We start from the raw sequence: 14,352 nt of genomic DNA, 5'->3' as shown, positions 1-14,352 counted from the left end.
TTATGTTTTTCTCTTTTCCAGTATGTGAAACCCAGGATTGATGAACTTATAGGGACAGTAAGTGGTATAAGGATTTCCGGGGGGTACAGTGGTGCTAGGGGGATGTGGGTAAAAGGGAGCTGATATCAAGGAGTTCAAGAAAGAAAAGAATGTTTGGAAACTGATTGTGGAAGCAATTGTACAATTCGGCTTGATGTGAATGAACTATGGAATGGTATGATATCTGTATTAACTCCCAATAAAATGGTTTTGGGGACAAAAGTGTTAAAGAGAAAAACCTGTTCTTATTTGCATAATGCATATATCACTAAAATATGTCAACAGATTAAAGATCATTAGAAACCTGAGAAACAATCTGTGCAAATTTTCATCTTCTATACAAATTTCCATCACATCCTTACCAGACTGGTAGCACTGACTCCCAAGGAGAGAAAACTGAATTTCAGGAAGAAACTCACAAGTGTCTGTATAACTGTAATTATTTAATTGTGTCCATCTGTCTACTCCAAAAGCCAGCCCTCTCATGTCTCACGTTTATATTCACTTCGTTCTTCTCTTATGTTCAACGTGCTTCAGATCACACATTTTTGTCCCCCACAATCCAAGTCTGCTTACAGACAAGTTCCAGTTCCTCCAGGCCACTCGGAAAGAGTGGCGGGAGCACAGTGACACAGACCAGAGAACACACACCCCACCTGGTCCAGATGCAGTATGTGGACTGGCTTCGGGTTAGTTTGGAGCAGTTCCATCATGCTGCTAACTTATACTCAGATGCAATCAGTTAAAACAGTATCATTTAAAAACAAAATCTGTCACTGGAAGCTCTGAGAAACTTGGTGCCGTGGACTCCAGGGCAAGATTTTCACTTAGCTTACAATGTCACTCTGTTCCACGGAGCACTCTCAAACAGGAGGACTTTCTCCTTTTTGATCTGCATTCTGTTACCTAGTCAGCGTAAGTTTCAAATCAAGCTTTTGCTGTCAGCACTGTCACTGAAAAAATTCTTCATGTGCTGCTCAATATTCACATTCACTTTACACAGCACTCAGTGGGTCTAGTCAATCTGTACGCGCATGTTCCTCCGTTTGTGGTAATGCTCTTGTACTATTTCTCTAAATATTTCCAGACTTCTGTCATCTTCCTTTGAGTAATAATTACATATTGGGGTTTCTGGATCAGAGTTCTACTTTTCTTTTATCTCCATTTTCCATCTCACTCTTTAGTGCTCCTTTAGTTCCCGCCACCATCGACTTCATTGCGTCGTTCCAGTATTGCTAACAGTTTTATTTTCTTACATCTGTTGTTTCACAGATGAAATATTTGCCTCTTAGCTGAAGAAAATGATGATATGGTTAAATTTCCTAAGTTTCCTTTTTTCTTTCCCCTCTGTATCATCTGCTTCCTTGAATTACCTTTTGGCTTGTTCTGGCCGATACTGATTTATGTTAAAGGCTTTCCTCACATGCCCGGGATCCTGGTCTTTCCATGAGTCATCAACGCATCTTGGGAGGTCTGTGTGTATCACCGATCATAATGACGGGCTTGTCAACTGTGCGATGCGCTGCAACACGGTCAGAAAGGGAGCCGGGTGCGTCATGAAGGGCCCTTGATTGTTAGTATCTATGGGTTTTTCTTCTTTTTCATTCAAAATATCTTACTTGGTTCATGGATGCCATGTAGAGAATGGGTCGACTCAACTTGCAGACGCCATCTCTTTTCAGGAGAGCACCCCCACAAACCCCTCAGCTTGTCCTGTCTGATTCTCTCTCTCCAAGGAGTCTTTAACTGTCTGCCAGGCTTGGGGAGGGCAGCTGCTCCTGGCTGTACTGAACTTCTGGAGATTCTATCGGCGGCTCCTAGAAATGTGCAACAACAAAATCTTCCTGCTTTACTGTTCCACTGCGCACCCAGTCTTCAGAGAAAACTGGTGTCCAATGGCCAATAGCAACAGTTAGCTAGCTTCTCTTCCATTTAAGGATAGACTGTAGTATCCTCAGGTCTAAATTAGGTGCGCCTTCTGCTTTCCTGTTTCCAAAATGTTGACAGTACATCCTCCACAACCTCCTCTTTGAGGATATATGCATCTTTGCCGACCCCCTCCTAGAGGCATTTAAGGAAGGAGTATGTCCTTAAGTCATCATGTTTAGCCACAGTCATATAGAATTTTTAGAGATTCTTGGCTCTTGAAATGAAATTTAGGAAGGAACTAAAACAAATGCTAGAAGAGGCTCTATTATTATACATAGATGTGCATCGGAGTTGCAGTGTAGTCGCTTCACAGATGTTCACGTGGGACCCGACAGACACCACGCTGTGCTGTAAAAAGCTCTTGTGCAGGGTGCACGCCACCAGCAACCAGGCGGCCTGGAAAGGTGCACTGCAAAGAGGTCATTGTGTTAAAATGCTAACCTAATCATTAGAGGCACTGACTCCCCCCTCCCACCCCCATTGAACTTTAACATAAATAAATCCCCAGTACATTTATTGACACCCACAAATAATAATATTAACCTATAATAAATTTTCAGTAACTCCCCCTTTTTCTGTGGATTAAAGTCTGGGGTAAGAATATTGACAAGATTACCTTTATCTGGTAAGTTTCCAAGACAGCTGCAATATTTTCTTTTGAAGGAGACTTCAAAGCTAATAAATCTTTCTCTAACATGTCCAACTGAAAGGGGGAAAGGGAAATAGATTAAAAACCCTATAAAAATAGGAAAAACTTAATTTTTAAAGATCTCATGTTCCTTTTTAGAATCTTTATATTGAAATTAAAATGCTCTCTCTTTAGCTTGGTCCAAAGAGGCTTTTCACGAAGGTTACATCCACACCTATTCCCACAGAGCAAATACTGCCTAGCAGGAAGGGACAGATGGAAGAACCCAAGGCAAGTGGCAAAATCATCTTTTTTTCCCAGAAGGGTCCTAGTGGCCTGATGGGTCCTACTGGGCTGAGGGGCTTGCGCTGTCAACCAATGCTCACCCAACCGCACCACCCACGCTTGAGATGAAAACAGCGGAAGCACAGTCCATCCAGGGGGACATCTAGGGCAAGCGTGCCCTGAGTTGAGTTTCCCATTACAGGAGTTCCGATGACTGGGGAGGTGGAACCACGGGAGGCTAAAGACCCACGATGCAAGCTGAGATGTAAGGCCCGCCATCTGTAGGCATATTCTCTGCCACTTTGCTATTCTGTGCTAACAAAACTGGCCACATTATTAAAGAAGAACAAAAAAAGATATGAGTCCCTTGGAAAAAGTGTGGGGTCTTCTAAATGTTTATGGAAAAATCCCATTATCTTTTCATTCCATTTTTCCATGAACTTTTTGAAGCCCCCCTCATAGATGCCTCAGAAAAAGTTGTAAGATAACACTTTACAAGGGCAATTATTCTAAACGCACTGGAGAAGTTCACAGAGAACTTTTTACAAATGTCTTTATAACACGAAACCCTATCTTTTTACATATAAATTTAGATTTTTAAAATATTACAATTTTAAAAACCAGGTTAAGATTTTAAAAAATTTATTCATTAAAAAATACCCACTGTTTATATTGCATAAGATATGCTGGAACTGAAGAGATAAAATAATTTACAAACAATAAGAATAAAGCAAAAAAAGAAAAGAGCATTAACTAAATGCACACATTTCAGAAAAAAATTAGAGTATGGAAGGTTAAGGGCTTTAAAAACAGAGGTAAAAGTCTTTGCCTCAGTTACGTTCCTAAAGTCTTATTAACTATATCTGGGAAAGATGTACCTTGAAATACTCTCAAGAGTTAAGAAGCCAAAGATAAACCAAAGGTTCATAGAGCACACCAGTAAATTGTCTGTCACCTCACAAAGTGAGAAAGAGAATTGAATGCTGAATGGGACTGATTAGACAGAAAAGGAAGAAAAGGGAGAGCAGATTTTCAGGGAAGATTGGGTCTCGCCCTAAGGTGTACCAGTCACAAACTAAAAACCCTTTAAAATCAAAACTCTGCTTAACACATGTTAATACCCAGCTGCATATGATTTTCAATGTTCCTCTTAATTGCCTTCAGGTGCTGATTTTGTGACCCCGCCATCACAACCCCAACCATGTGAAGCTCATGCCCCAGTTGAAACTGTCCAACTGTATGCCATACGATGGGGAAGTATTCATTCTAACAGTGAATTATAAAGGAAATTATCTTATTTTAATTTGGGATGAGAAGCACCATTGGATAGTGGGATGAAAAGTACTGATCTTGACAAACTGTGATATCAGACAGGTTCTTTTGTTTCTCTAGATTTTTTAATAAAATATGGACACTGGACCAAGTACACTAGAAACAGAAAAAATACCCGCTGAATACAGAGTATGTGTCAGACAATACACTCCTGAATCCTCAATCATACTGAATGCAGGTAATACTATCTCCATTTTACATACATTAATAAGAGGAAACTGAATTAGAGAACTGAAGTATCTTCCAGAAGATCACAGAGCTAGCTATATAGGCAACAGGCCCAGGATTCGCATCATGTCTACCAACCGCCGCCCCATGCGGCACTAGTTATCCCAGCGGCACAGGCGCAGCCATCCAAACGTACCTTATCAGAGTCTACAAAGTGTGTAGCAATTCCTGCCTTGAGCACATCTCTTCCTTTCAGTCTGAATCCTGTTAGTGCCAGGAAGTACCCAAGTTTTCCTTGAAGCCTTGGCAAGAAATAACCCCCACCCACATCAGGGAATAGCCCTGTAATTAAAATAACAAAAAGATACCAATGATTCAAATAAAAGAGAGCAATATGGTAGCTCTATTTACTCTAGATCAGAAAGACAGAGACATCTCTCTCAGGAGCTTGATTTTATACTAAAAATATTGGTAAAACCAATACTATACAATGCAATCAATTTCATGAAAGATTTGCAATAAATTATACCTAGCTGGCTGTTTTTCACAGTTCATTTCTATAAAAAGCAATAGAAGTGTTAGAGGGTACAATGCTTTGCATATTAGAAGTACTCGGTAAACATTATCCATATTTTCCCACCACCAAATTACTAAGAGTTTATGAAATTTAAAAAATTTTATTTTTTAACCAAATAATTGGAATAAAATATAATCTAAATGCTGATTGATTCATTATAGAAAAATTCACTAGTTCCATTTATATTATTTTACAAACCTAGTCAATTATCTAGTATTTGAGATTTACAGATTTATGCAATAAACAATCCTTGTATAGGAACAAGCTTATGCTTACTTAAAAATCACTTCCATTTACCACTTGCCTAACCATCTATTTTTTAATTCTCTTATTCATCTGGTAGCACCTGAAAACAGTATACACACAAATAACTGCCAGCATACTACATTTGGTTTCTGGGGACATTGTGGCGACAATGGGAGAAGGATGGGGGCTTTCTACTCCCATAAAGACTTACAGTCTCCGAAACCCACAGGGGCCATTCAGGAGGGTCATTTTGAATCAGCTCTGTCTCAATGGCAGTGAGAAGAAGAGTTCTGGTGGCACAGTGGAGGACGAGTTGTTATTCTAACCACAAAGTCTGCAGTTCAAAACTACCACTGTCCACAGGAGAAAGACAAGGCTTTCTGCTCCTGCAACTTTCTACAGCCTTAGAAACAGAGAGGCAGCTTGACTTGGCCCTCGAAGTTCATTGAGTCAGAAATTGACCTGATAATAGTGAGTTTACCTTTAATTTTTTCTGTTGTTTTAATTTTATAATCCATATATCTATCCTGATTGTTTCATTTAATGAAATTGATAAAAACACAAACACTCAAATTCTTCCCAACTTAGAAAAAAAAAAAAGAAATGCTTTTGCAATTCATCTGACAGACATTCCTAAAATTAAAATAAGCTGCAGCTACTGTAATAAAAAAAATCTTAGCATCTCCTCCTTTCTCCTCACCTCCTACCACTACTACCATCTCAACAAAGGGCAAACCGTCCAGCTTTGAGACCTTCTTCTCCCCTACCACCTGCCCTTCCCACAGTGACTTGCTCCTTGGCAGGGACTGAACTAGGTCCCCAAGTAGGTGTTATGAATCTTAGACATGTGGTTCTTTTATCTGGGAGGAGGGTGTTCTTTGCTATGTGAATGAGGCTGGGTCAGTGTAGGGAGCTCATTAGACATAGCAGCATGGACAAAGCAATGTAGTTGCTACAAGAAGATTGAGGTGGACTGAGGACCAGAAGCTGAGGGACGAAGATTTCCCCTCACAGCGGAGAGAGAGGAGGTCTTCCCTGAAAGTCAGTGCCCTGCATTCAAGCTTCCAGCCTCCTAAACTGGAAAAAAAAAAATTGTTAATGCCTTTCATTTGTCATAGCTCCTTTATAACAAGCACTAAGTGGCTAAGACAATCTTATTGATTCTGCCTCCTAATTACAACTTACCGGTATATATCTACCACTACCACCATTACCTTATTAAAGCCATTGCTACAACAGCCACGCAGGGCTCTTCTCCAAATGCTCTGTACACACAGCCAGAGTCAGCTTTTCAAAGCATAAATATTGATCAGCATCGTGCATTCTGCTGTTTACAACCCTTCAGTGGCTACCTATTGTTCTGAGACAAAAACCAGCATCTCTATCAAAGTCCTCCAGGCCCCTCTCACCTACTCACTATAGGACGGGCACTCTGGCCTTCTTGTTCACAGAGCACTCTCCCTGCCTTACTTCTTCCCCAGCAGCATTCTGCCCGCACTCTCCAGGGGAAGCACTTCATCTCCCACGTCACTGGCCAGTTCTGCTGGCTTTGCTTGACCTCTGAATGCTGCTGTGTTAGGCTCTCTGAGGCTGCTTTCTCCTTCCAGACATACTCCTTTGTCCTTTGCTTGTAGGGCTTTCACCAAGCAAAAAGCAGTCATTGTGTAGATTCTAACTCATGGTTATCTCCCTTGTATGTCCAAGTAGAACCTTGTGCCACAGCCTAAATTTTTAAAGGCTGATTTTTCATGAGGGTCCCACAAAGACTTTCTTCCAAGGATCTGAGAGGTGACCTTGAGCCCACAGGCGCCCCGCAGGCTAACCTCAGCATGCACTATCCAGATGCAGAGTATTCCCAGCTAACTATGTTGTGATGCGCCTTTCCTTGAATGTCAACTTCCGAGATTACCTTCTTGATACAACCACACGGACAATTAATAAGCATCGCAACTGCAACATGTCCAGCGCACAACTCTTCACTTCCAACGGTCCAATGATGCTGCTCCTTCCCTCCCCAGACGCAGCCCTTCCGTGGCTCCCACTAGACCCCGTGAAGGCTGGGAAGTGAGAAGCTGACTCCTCACATCAGCTGGCCTGTGAACCCTAAAAGATCTGTGCCTTCAATCGACTCCAACGCTGCGTTCTCTCACTCCTCCAAGCCACAGCTTTCCATTTTCAGATCGATGCTGCCCAACAGCACTTTCTGCTATGAAATTAGTCTACAATGTGGCATCCAATAAAGAAGCCATGTGATTAGTGACTACGATATAGGGCAGCCCGCAACCAAACCAAACTCTCTGCCATTGAGTTGATGCTAACTCCGAACCCCACTGGCCGGGGAGAGCTGCCCTGTGGTCTCCAGAGGCTCAGGAGAATGTTGTTATAGCAGACAGCCCAGTCTTTCTCCAAGAGCGGCTGGTGGTTTCAAACTGCTGACCCTGCAGATCACAGTCCAGTGCAACACCACGGCCCCACCAGGGCTCCTACAGGACAGCACCGCTCAAGACTAATGTCACAACCTCTTGAATCAGTCTCTCTGCATCTACTCCCTACACCCGCCCTTACAATGCATCAACCTCCACTGGGTCAGAATAATAAAGTTTACACTAGGTCATGCCACTGCCACTCCTAGCTTTGAGTTCTCCAGAGCCTCCCTTCATACTGGGCTTTAAGTCCAGACTGTTGAGCGCAGAGCTCCCTGTGCATGTGTTCCAGGCCCTGTACGTTCCTCCGAGAACAGCCTGCCTTCACACCTCTATTCAATTCACACACACTTGCCTCCATCTTGCTCCTCCAACAGACATGCTTTATTCTCTGAGCCTTTGAACTAAATGCTTTTTTCAATATTACAGTATTTTTAAGAAATACATAACTGGCCTGCTTTTGACATACTTCATCAGCCCTCTTTAACCCCTCTCACCCTTCTTTTCTGATTTGTACCTACAAACTCTTTATCCCCCTAACTTAATCTACTTTATTACTCTCCAAGTAACAAAAACAAAAAACTCACTGCCATTGACCCAAGCCCACTCATGGAGAGAATAGTCAGTGCTGACTCATATCGACCCCTTGGGTCTCCAGGACTGTAACTGTTCACGAGAGTAGAAACCCCGTCTTTCACCCTGCAAAGCCGCTGGCGGTTCCAACCTGCCGACCATGCAGATCACAGCCTAGCAGCCCTATAGCACAGGGTAGAAGTGCCCCAGTGAATTTCTGAGACTGTACCTCTTAACGGAAGTAGAAAGCCCCATCTGTCTCGCTTGGAGAGGTTGAGGGTTTCGAACTGCTAACCTTGCAGTTAACTGCCCAATACTAATCACTACACCACCAGCACTCCTTTTGCAACCAATGAAAAATTATAACAGCATCATCAGCTCAACTGATGTAGGAAAATATTTAAACAAAATCTACTCCTTCTTAATAAAAACTCTAAGCAAACTAGGGACAGAAGACAGTATCCTCACACCGTATATAGGGCATCTGTTAAAATCTGCACTGAGCATCACCCTTCGATCTGACTGAATATTTTCCCTTAGATCAGGAACAAGGCAGGAACGTCTCTTCTCACCACTTCTACCAACACGATAGCAGAAGTTCTATTCAGCACAAAGCAAGAGAAAGGTATCTAGATGATATAGGAAAACAAATTTTACTTGTGTATTAATATTATCTTTGAATACTTGATAGAAAACGACAATCTAGAAAATACAATAGAATCTATTTTAAAACCCCTAGAACTAACAAGTGGGTGTATCAAGTTTTTAGGATACAAGCTCAAAATACAAAAACCAATTTTATTTCTATGTACATGCAATGAATAGAAACTAGATTTTTATTTTAGCGTGCTATCAAAAATAAAAAATTCTTAAGGGTAAGCCTACCAAGGAGTCTAAGACCTGTAGAGTTAAAACGTCAAGACTTTGCTGAGAAAAACTTTAAAGGCCAAATACACAGGAAAGATACACCTCGCTTCTGGATCTGAAGACTCATTATTAGAAATATCAGAGGGGTGTGTGTGTGTGTGTGTGTGTGTGCGCGCGCACGCACGCACGTGTGTAGGGGTGTTTGTTTATTTGGTCATCATCACTGTCAAGATTGACAAACTCATTCTAATAAAAGTATAATAGAGATGCAAATGACTAAGGAACCAAAGCAAATTTCAGGGAGTAAAACAAAAACAAACAGTTCAAAGAAAGCTGATTTTTGAGACTTACTACGTTTAGTAATCAAGATAATGTAGTACTGACTGGCATCAAGAACAACATAGAAAAAAAACTGGCAAATGTATCATAGCAATTAGTGGATTATTTTATGTATGTATTTAGTCCGTACCTCACACCATATACAAAAATTACCTCAAAATGGATCAGACATAAATTTAGAAATATTTTATGCAAATAATCTTTGATCTATAATTGATTCACTGTGTACTCCAGTTAAATGTTCTTACTTCTGTGTTTTCAGACATTATTATTGGGCTAATAAAACTCTAAGGTCTCTTCCTATTCTAATTTCTTTATAAAGGATCCTTCTTTTTCATAGCTCACACAAGATTCCACCAACTGCTTCAATAGCAGGATATCATGTAAAGTTTACCAAAGGAAGATTCTAAAAACAAGTATGACTATATATGTAGATATATTTTGTTTTTACCAATGGCTGTTTCAGGCATCGCAAAGACAGTCTTTTCAGTAGCCACTCGGAAATGTCCATGAACTGAGAGACCAACTCCCTAGGAAAATAAGGCAAACATTTGCTTTATAAAAATATTGCTACAAAATTGAAACAAACAAGTAACATCCCAATAGTACAAGGCAAATGAATTTTCTTTATACTCTACAAAAACCTGTCTGATTCAGGAGGATCATAGGAGGCAAACCTTAAGACACATTGTTTCAAAAGAATTTTGGGGGAAAATACGTGAGTACATCTCCTATCTGGAATAGCTTTGTTCTAACAGTTCTCAGTAAGTCTCCTGTGTCACAGTTACTGTGACACTTTGCCAAATTACCTAGACTTCAAAACCAGATACAGCATTACAGAATATTGACTCCCCAGAATCACTTAGTCTTGCCTTGTTACAGTAAAACAACCAACCAAATTACAGTCATCTTGACAAAATATTAACAGATTTATTACTCATATCCCATCCATATATTTTTTCCCAAATGCAACATTTAATAGAGGTGACATTACTCCTAAAAACTGGGCAACTTAGAGTTATACAAGTTTTAGAAGATAAGACTGAGTCGAAACTCTGACTTTGCTGTGTCGAACAAGCAGTCATCCTTTGAATACCAAAAGACATAAGACGGACCTTCAAAAATCACGTGGAAAAGTCCCATTCTCTTAATTCCATTTTGCTAGAAATTTTTTGAAGCTCCTTGCCTTTGGCTATGCGGCACGCAGGCTGAGAGAGTCATGAGGGCTCCCGTTTCGTGTGCATGTCTGCTGAGACTCTTCATGGTCTTCGTGAGGGCTGCTATTTGAGTTTTTACTCCCGTCAGTCTTGGTCATTTTTTGAAAAGCAGTTTAACTCCATCTTCGACAACACAGAGCTAATGAATTCAGCACACTCAGAACAATGTCTGATACTTAAGAGTGCTCCGTTTCTATCGCAGACGAGGGGAGTGGGAGAGGTTGCTCCTTCTTACTGGTCCTCTCCGCAACTCCGTGAGGCACCAAGTCCTACAGCAGCACGGGGACGGGGTCATTCTGGGCTTTGGGGCGGCAGCACCAGCCAGCACCAGCCCTTCCTAAGGCGGTTCAGCTCCTCTTTCTCCAGGCAGCTGTTAGCCTCTAAGCTGTCAACCTTGGTCCTGGGCTCTCCAAGACCAGTACTGTGCTGCTCATTTCCATGCGCTCCTCCTCAGCCTGCAGGCTACTGGGGCTGCAGACAGGGGAGAAATAGGGGGCACGGGCTCCGGCAGCAGCCCCCACCAACCATCTTGACCACCGTCCTGCTGACTGTCCGAGCCCAGAGGTGTCACTATCTAGCCTGGGGGCCTCAGGCTGCGAGGGTGGCAGAGTCGTGGGGTCCAGGGCACAGCAGCAGTTCTGAGTTCTCCTACTTGCATAAGGCTGATTGTGCATTAACTTCCTGGTGTTTAGAACATAATCATGTCTATAAGGACGGGGTGAGTGTATACGAAAGTGGGTTTAGTGTGATATACCTTTTCCTGTCCATTTTCATTTGTTTGGACATAAGTCAGTGGTCCTCAACCTTCCTCGTGCCGCAACCCTTTTATACAGTGCCTCATGTTGTGGTGACCACCCAACCATAAAATTATTTTTGTTGCTACTTCATCACTGTAATTTTGCTACTGTTATGAATTGGGCGACCCTGTGAAAGGGTCGTTCGACCCCCAAAGGGGTTGCGACACACAGGTTGAGAACCACTAAGTATCGCAGTCTTGCAGATGGGTGGCATTGTAGTTATGAGTTGGGCTGCTAATCACAAGGTCAGTAGTTTGAAACCACTAGCCACTCCACTGGACAAAGTCTACTAGGCTTTCTACTCCCCAAGAGCTACAGTCTCAAAAACTCACAGGGACAGTTCTACCTCGTCCTACGAGTAGTGAGTTTTGTTTGTGTGTGGTGCAGTGGGTTAAGGATTGGGTCGCTAGCTGAAAGGTCAGCAGTCCAAATCCACAAGCTTCTCCCAGAAGAAAAATGTAGCAGTCTGCTTCCATAATGATTTACAGCCTCAAAAACCTTCTGAAGCAGTTCCACTCTGTCCTACAGGCTCACTGGAGTCAGAGTGGCCTTGACAGCTGCAGGTTTTATAGTCTTCGATAGATCCTAAATGCATTTAAGGTGTCTCCTGAGCACTCTGTCCATCATTGGTTTTTTGTTTTCTTGACATAGCTCATTATTGAACGATCATCTTTGCATTGCTGTACTTACACTGTGCCAGTAAAGTAAAATGAACTTGATCCTTATTTATAATCTGCTATAAAGAGTGCCAATGTGGGCCAGCATAAAGAACAGCTGAACAAAACTGGAACAAGAATATAAATTTACCCAAACTTACACTCTGTCATCATGAACACGAAAACACTGTCATTTATTTGAAAATTTGACATCTTTGTGGACAAAAATTAGACAAACTAAGACTTTTAAAAAGGAATACAGCTGGATGAGTTTTCAAACTTTTCAATGGGGGAAATAACTGGCTTAACTTTACATCACGTTTTTAAAGATCAAATTATAATTAATTTAAAGAACCAGGTATTAAAATGCCAATAGGCTAATCAGTAGCTCAAAATAAATGTTAACTTCTGTATTTATAGATAGTATTACTATTCGGGGTGGGGGAAAGACAACAAAGTTGCTAATTTTAAAACAGAGCATAATTACAGGATCTTTAAAGCTAATTTATAATATAGTCAACATTCCTTAATGTATACTAATGGCAAGTCCTAGTGGGTAAGATGTAGGATGCATGAATTCCATATTCCACAAAGCTAAGCATGTGGGCAACACTTCCTTTTGGTGCTGGACGAAGAAATGGTCTAAAGCCGAGTGAGCAGACAGCCCCAAGGAGAAAACCACCACGCGGGACGTCACACAATGGGGTGATGTCACTGGCAGAAAGTGTCAGGAATTTAAATTTTAATCAGAGAAGGAGTAAGCTTCTGCCCAGAATGAACACTCCATTGCAGTGATCCGAGAACATGGGAGTCCTCTATTGTCATTATGCAAGATTCTAAGTGGTACTTTGAAATAAGAGCAAGGTTATATTAGCACTTCAAATAGGTTCTTTACCATATTACGTACTTTACTAAGGTCTAAAAGTACCCTAACTATAAATTTCACAATGTATTCAGGGCCACGTGCACTAGTGATACGGATCTCTCCTAGTCAGTTGGCCAAGTAGCTGTCTTCCAAATTTCCCAGCAAGATGAAGAAAGTGCTTCTATTAGCTGGTTGAAACATTTCAATGTGCATTCCATCTCTTAAGTTCATCTAATTGTCTACTGCTTTATTCCCACTCCTCGTTAGCTGCTGCGGAGTTGAATTCCCACACAGGCCAACTCCATACGCACAGGTTTGGACCATTGTGAGTCACAGCACTTTCAGGGCTGTCTTTTCTCCCATCCCTTCCTGGAGCCTTGTTTTTGGCTAATGCTTTCAGAGCGGCTTGAACGCCTTCCTTCTGCACCATTGCTAATATGCTACCTCCCGAAACAGTGGAAGGTCGGCTAGGTTTTCTTGGTACAGTGGCTCTGTGGACTCTTTCTATCTCCCTTAGCAGTTAGGATGATCAGATCTAAAACCAAGTAAATATCTCCCCGATGAGATTGGCTCTGAGCAGCCAATCAGCTGAAAGGAAGCTATATCAGGGTGTTGTGTACTTGCAATGGGAAAGTTTGTTTGGTTTGATGGGTCCGAATCTTGCATCTGGCTTTGCTTTTCTAGAAAATGTGAGTAGTCTTCTTCACTGCTTCTCTGTCCTCTTTCACGTTTAATCCATCATCAAATCTCACTAAGGCTACCTTCATTGCATGTTTAAAGAACATCCTTTTGGTGCCAAATAGCAGTTCTTACCATGAAATCTCAAGCATTAACAATTGATCGGCAAAATGTAAATTTAAAATCTTTCAGGCTTTGAAATTATTTTGTATTTAGTCTTCTCAAAATGTCTTTGTTGGTTTTCTAATTTAAGATCCATCTTGCAGGGGAGACACATTAAGGAATTTCATAATGATTTTAAAAATCAAGAAATTTAAATGACATATGGGGGTGCAAGTCTACCTAAATAGTTGAACTCAAAAGTTTCTCTAAAAGTATTAAAATGCTTTAATTTATTTCATAACCACTCAAGTCCCATTAAGTGACTACATGCTGTTTTAAAAAAAGCACATCATTATAGTAAAAATGGTTTCTTAAAATTCCATCTATTCAACTGTTGCTAACAGCAGTAGAAACCGAATACCTTTTAAACCCATGGAAAGAAGTAGCTATTATGTCTTACAGACATTTGCAATTATTAACATTTTGTGATCTCTGAAGACTGCTAAATCTTTTCAAATAAGAAAAACGCATGTCTCAATGACATGAACCAGTGGTTAAGCTTAATCTGATTCAATAGCTCCCAACTTCCTGTGTGGCTGTTTTGTGTCTGTCAGTAAGTAATTTGATGTTG

General features: G+C 41.2%; 1 protein-coding gene across 3 annotated transcripts in view; it reads right to left on the bottom strand.

Annotated features, from left to right (window-relative positions):
* HIBCH (3-hydroxyisobutyryl-CoA hydrolase) overlaps positions 1-14,352 on the bottom strand; it is a 61,746-nt gene that overhangs the window by 21,388 nt on the left and 26,006 nt on the right. For all 3 annotated transcript variants that reach the window (XM_075530356.1, XM_075530354.1, XM_075530353.1), the window contains exons 7-9: positions 9,858-9,936; positions 4,578-4,723; positions 2,585-2,671 (exon numbers count right to left, since the gene is read on the bottom strand). In XM_075530356.1, the coding sequence (XP_075386471.1) occupies positions 2,585-2,671; positions 4,578-4,723; positions 9,858-9,936 (312 nt within the window). The remainder of the gene's footprint in view (positions 1-2,584; positions 2,672-4,577; positions 4,724-9,857; positions 9,937-14,352) is intronic.

The sequence above is a fragment of the Tenrec ecaudatus genome, chromosome 13 (assembly GCF_050624435.1).
Source record: "Tenrec ecaudatus isolate mTenEca1 chromosome 13, mTenEca1.hap1, whole genome shotgun sequence".
In the NCBI taxonomy this organism is placed as follows: Eukaryota; Metazoa; Chordata; class Mammalia; order Afrosoricida; family Tenrecidae; genus Tenrec; species Tenrec ecaudatus.
Note: the sequence above shows the minus strand (reverse complement) of the source record. Positions and strands in the feature narration are given on the sequence as shown.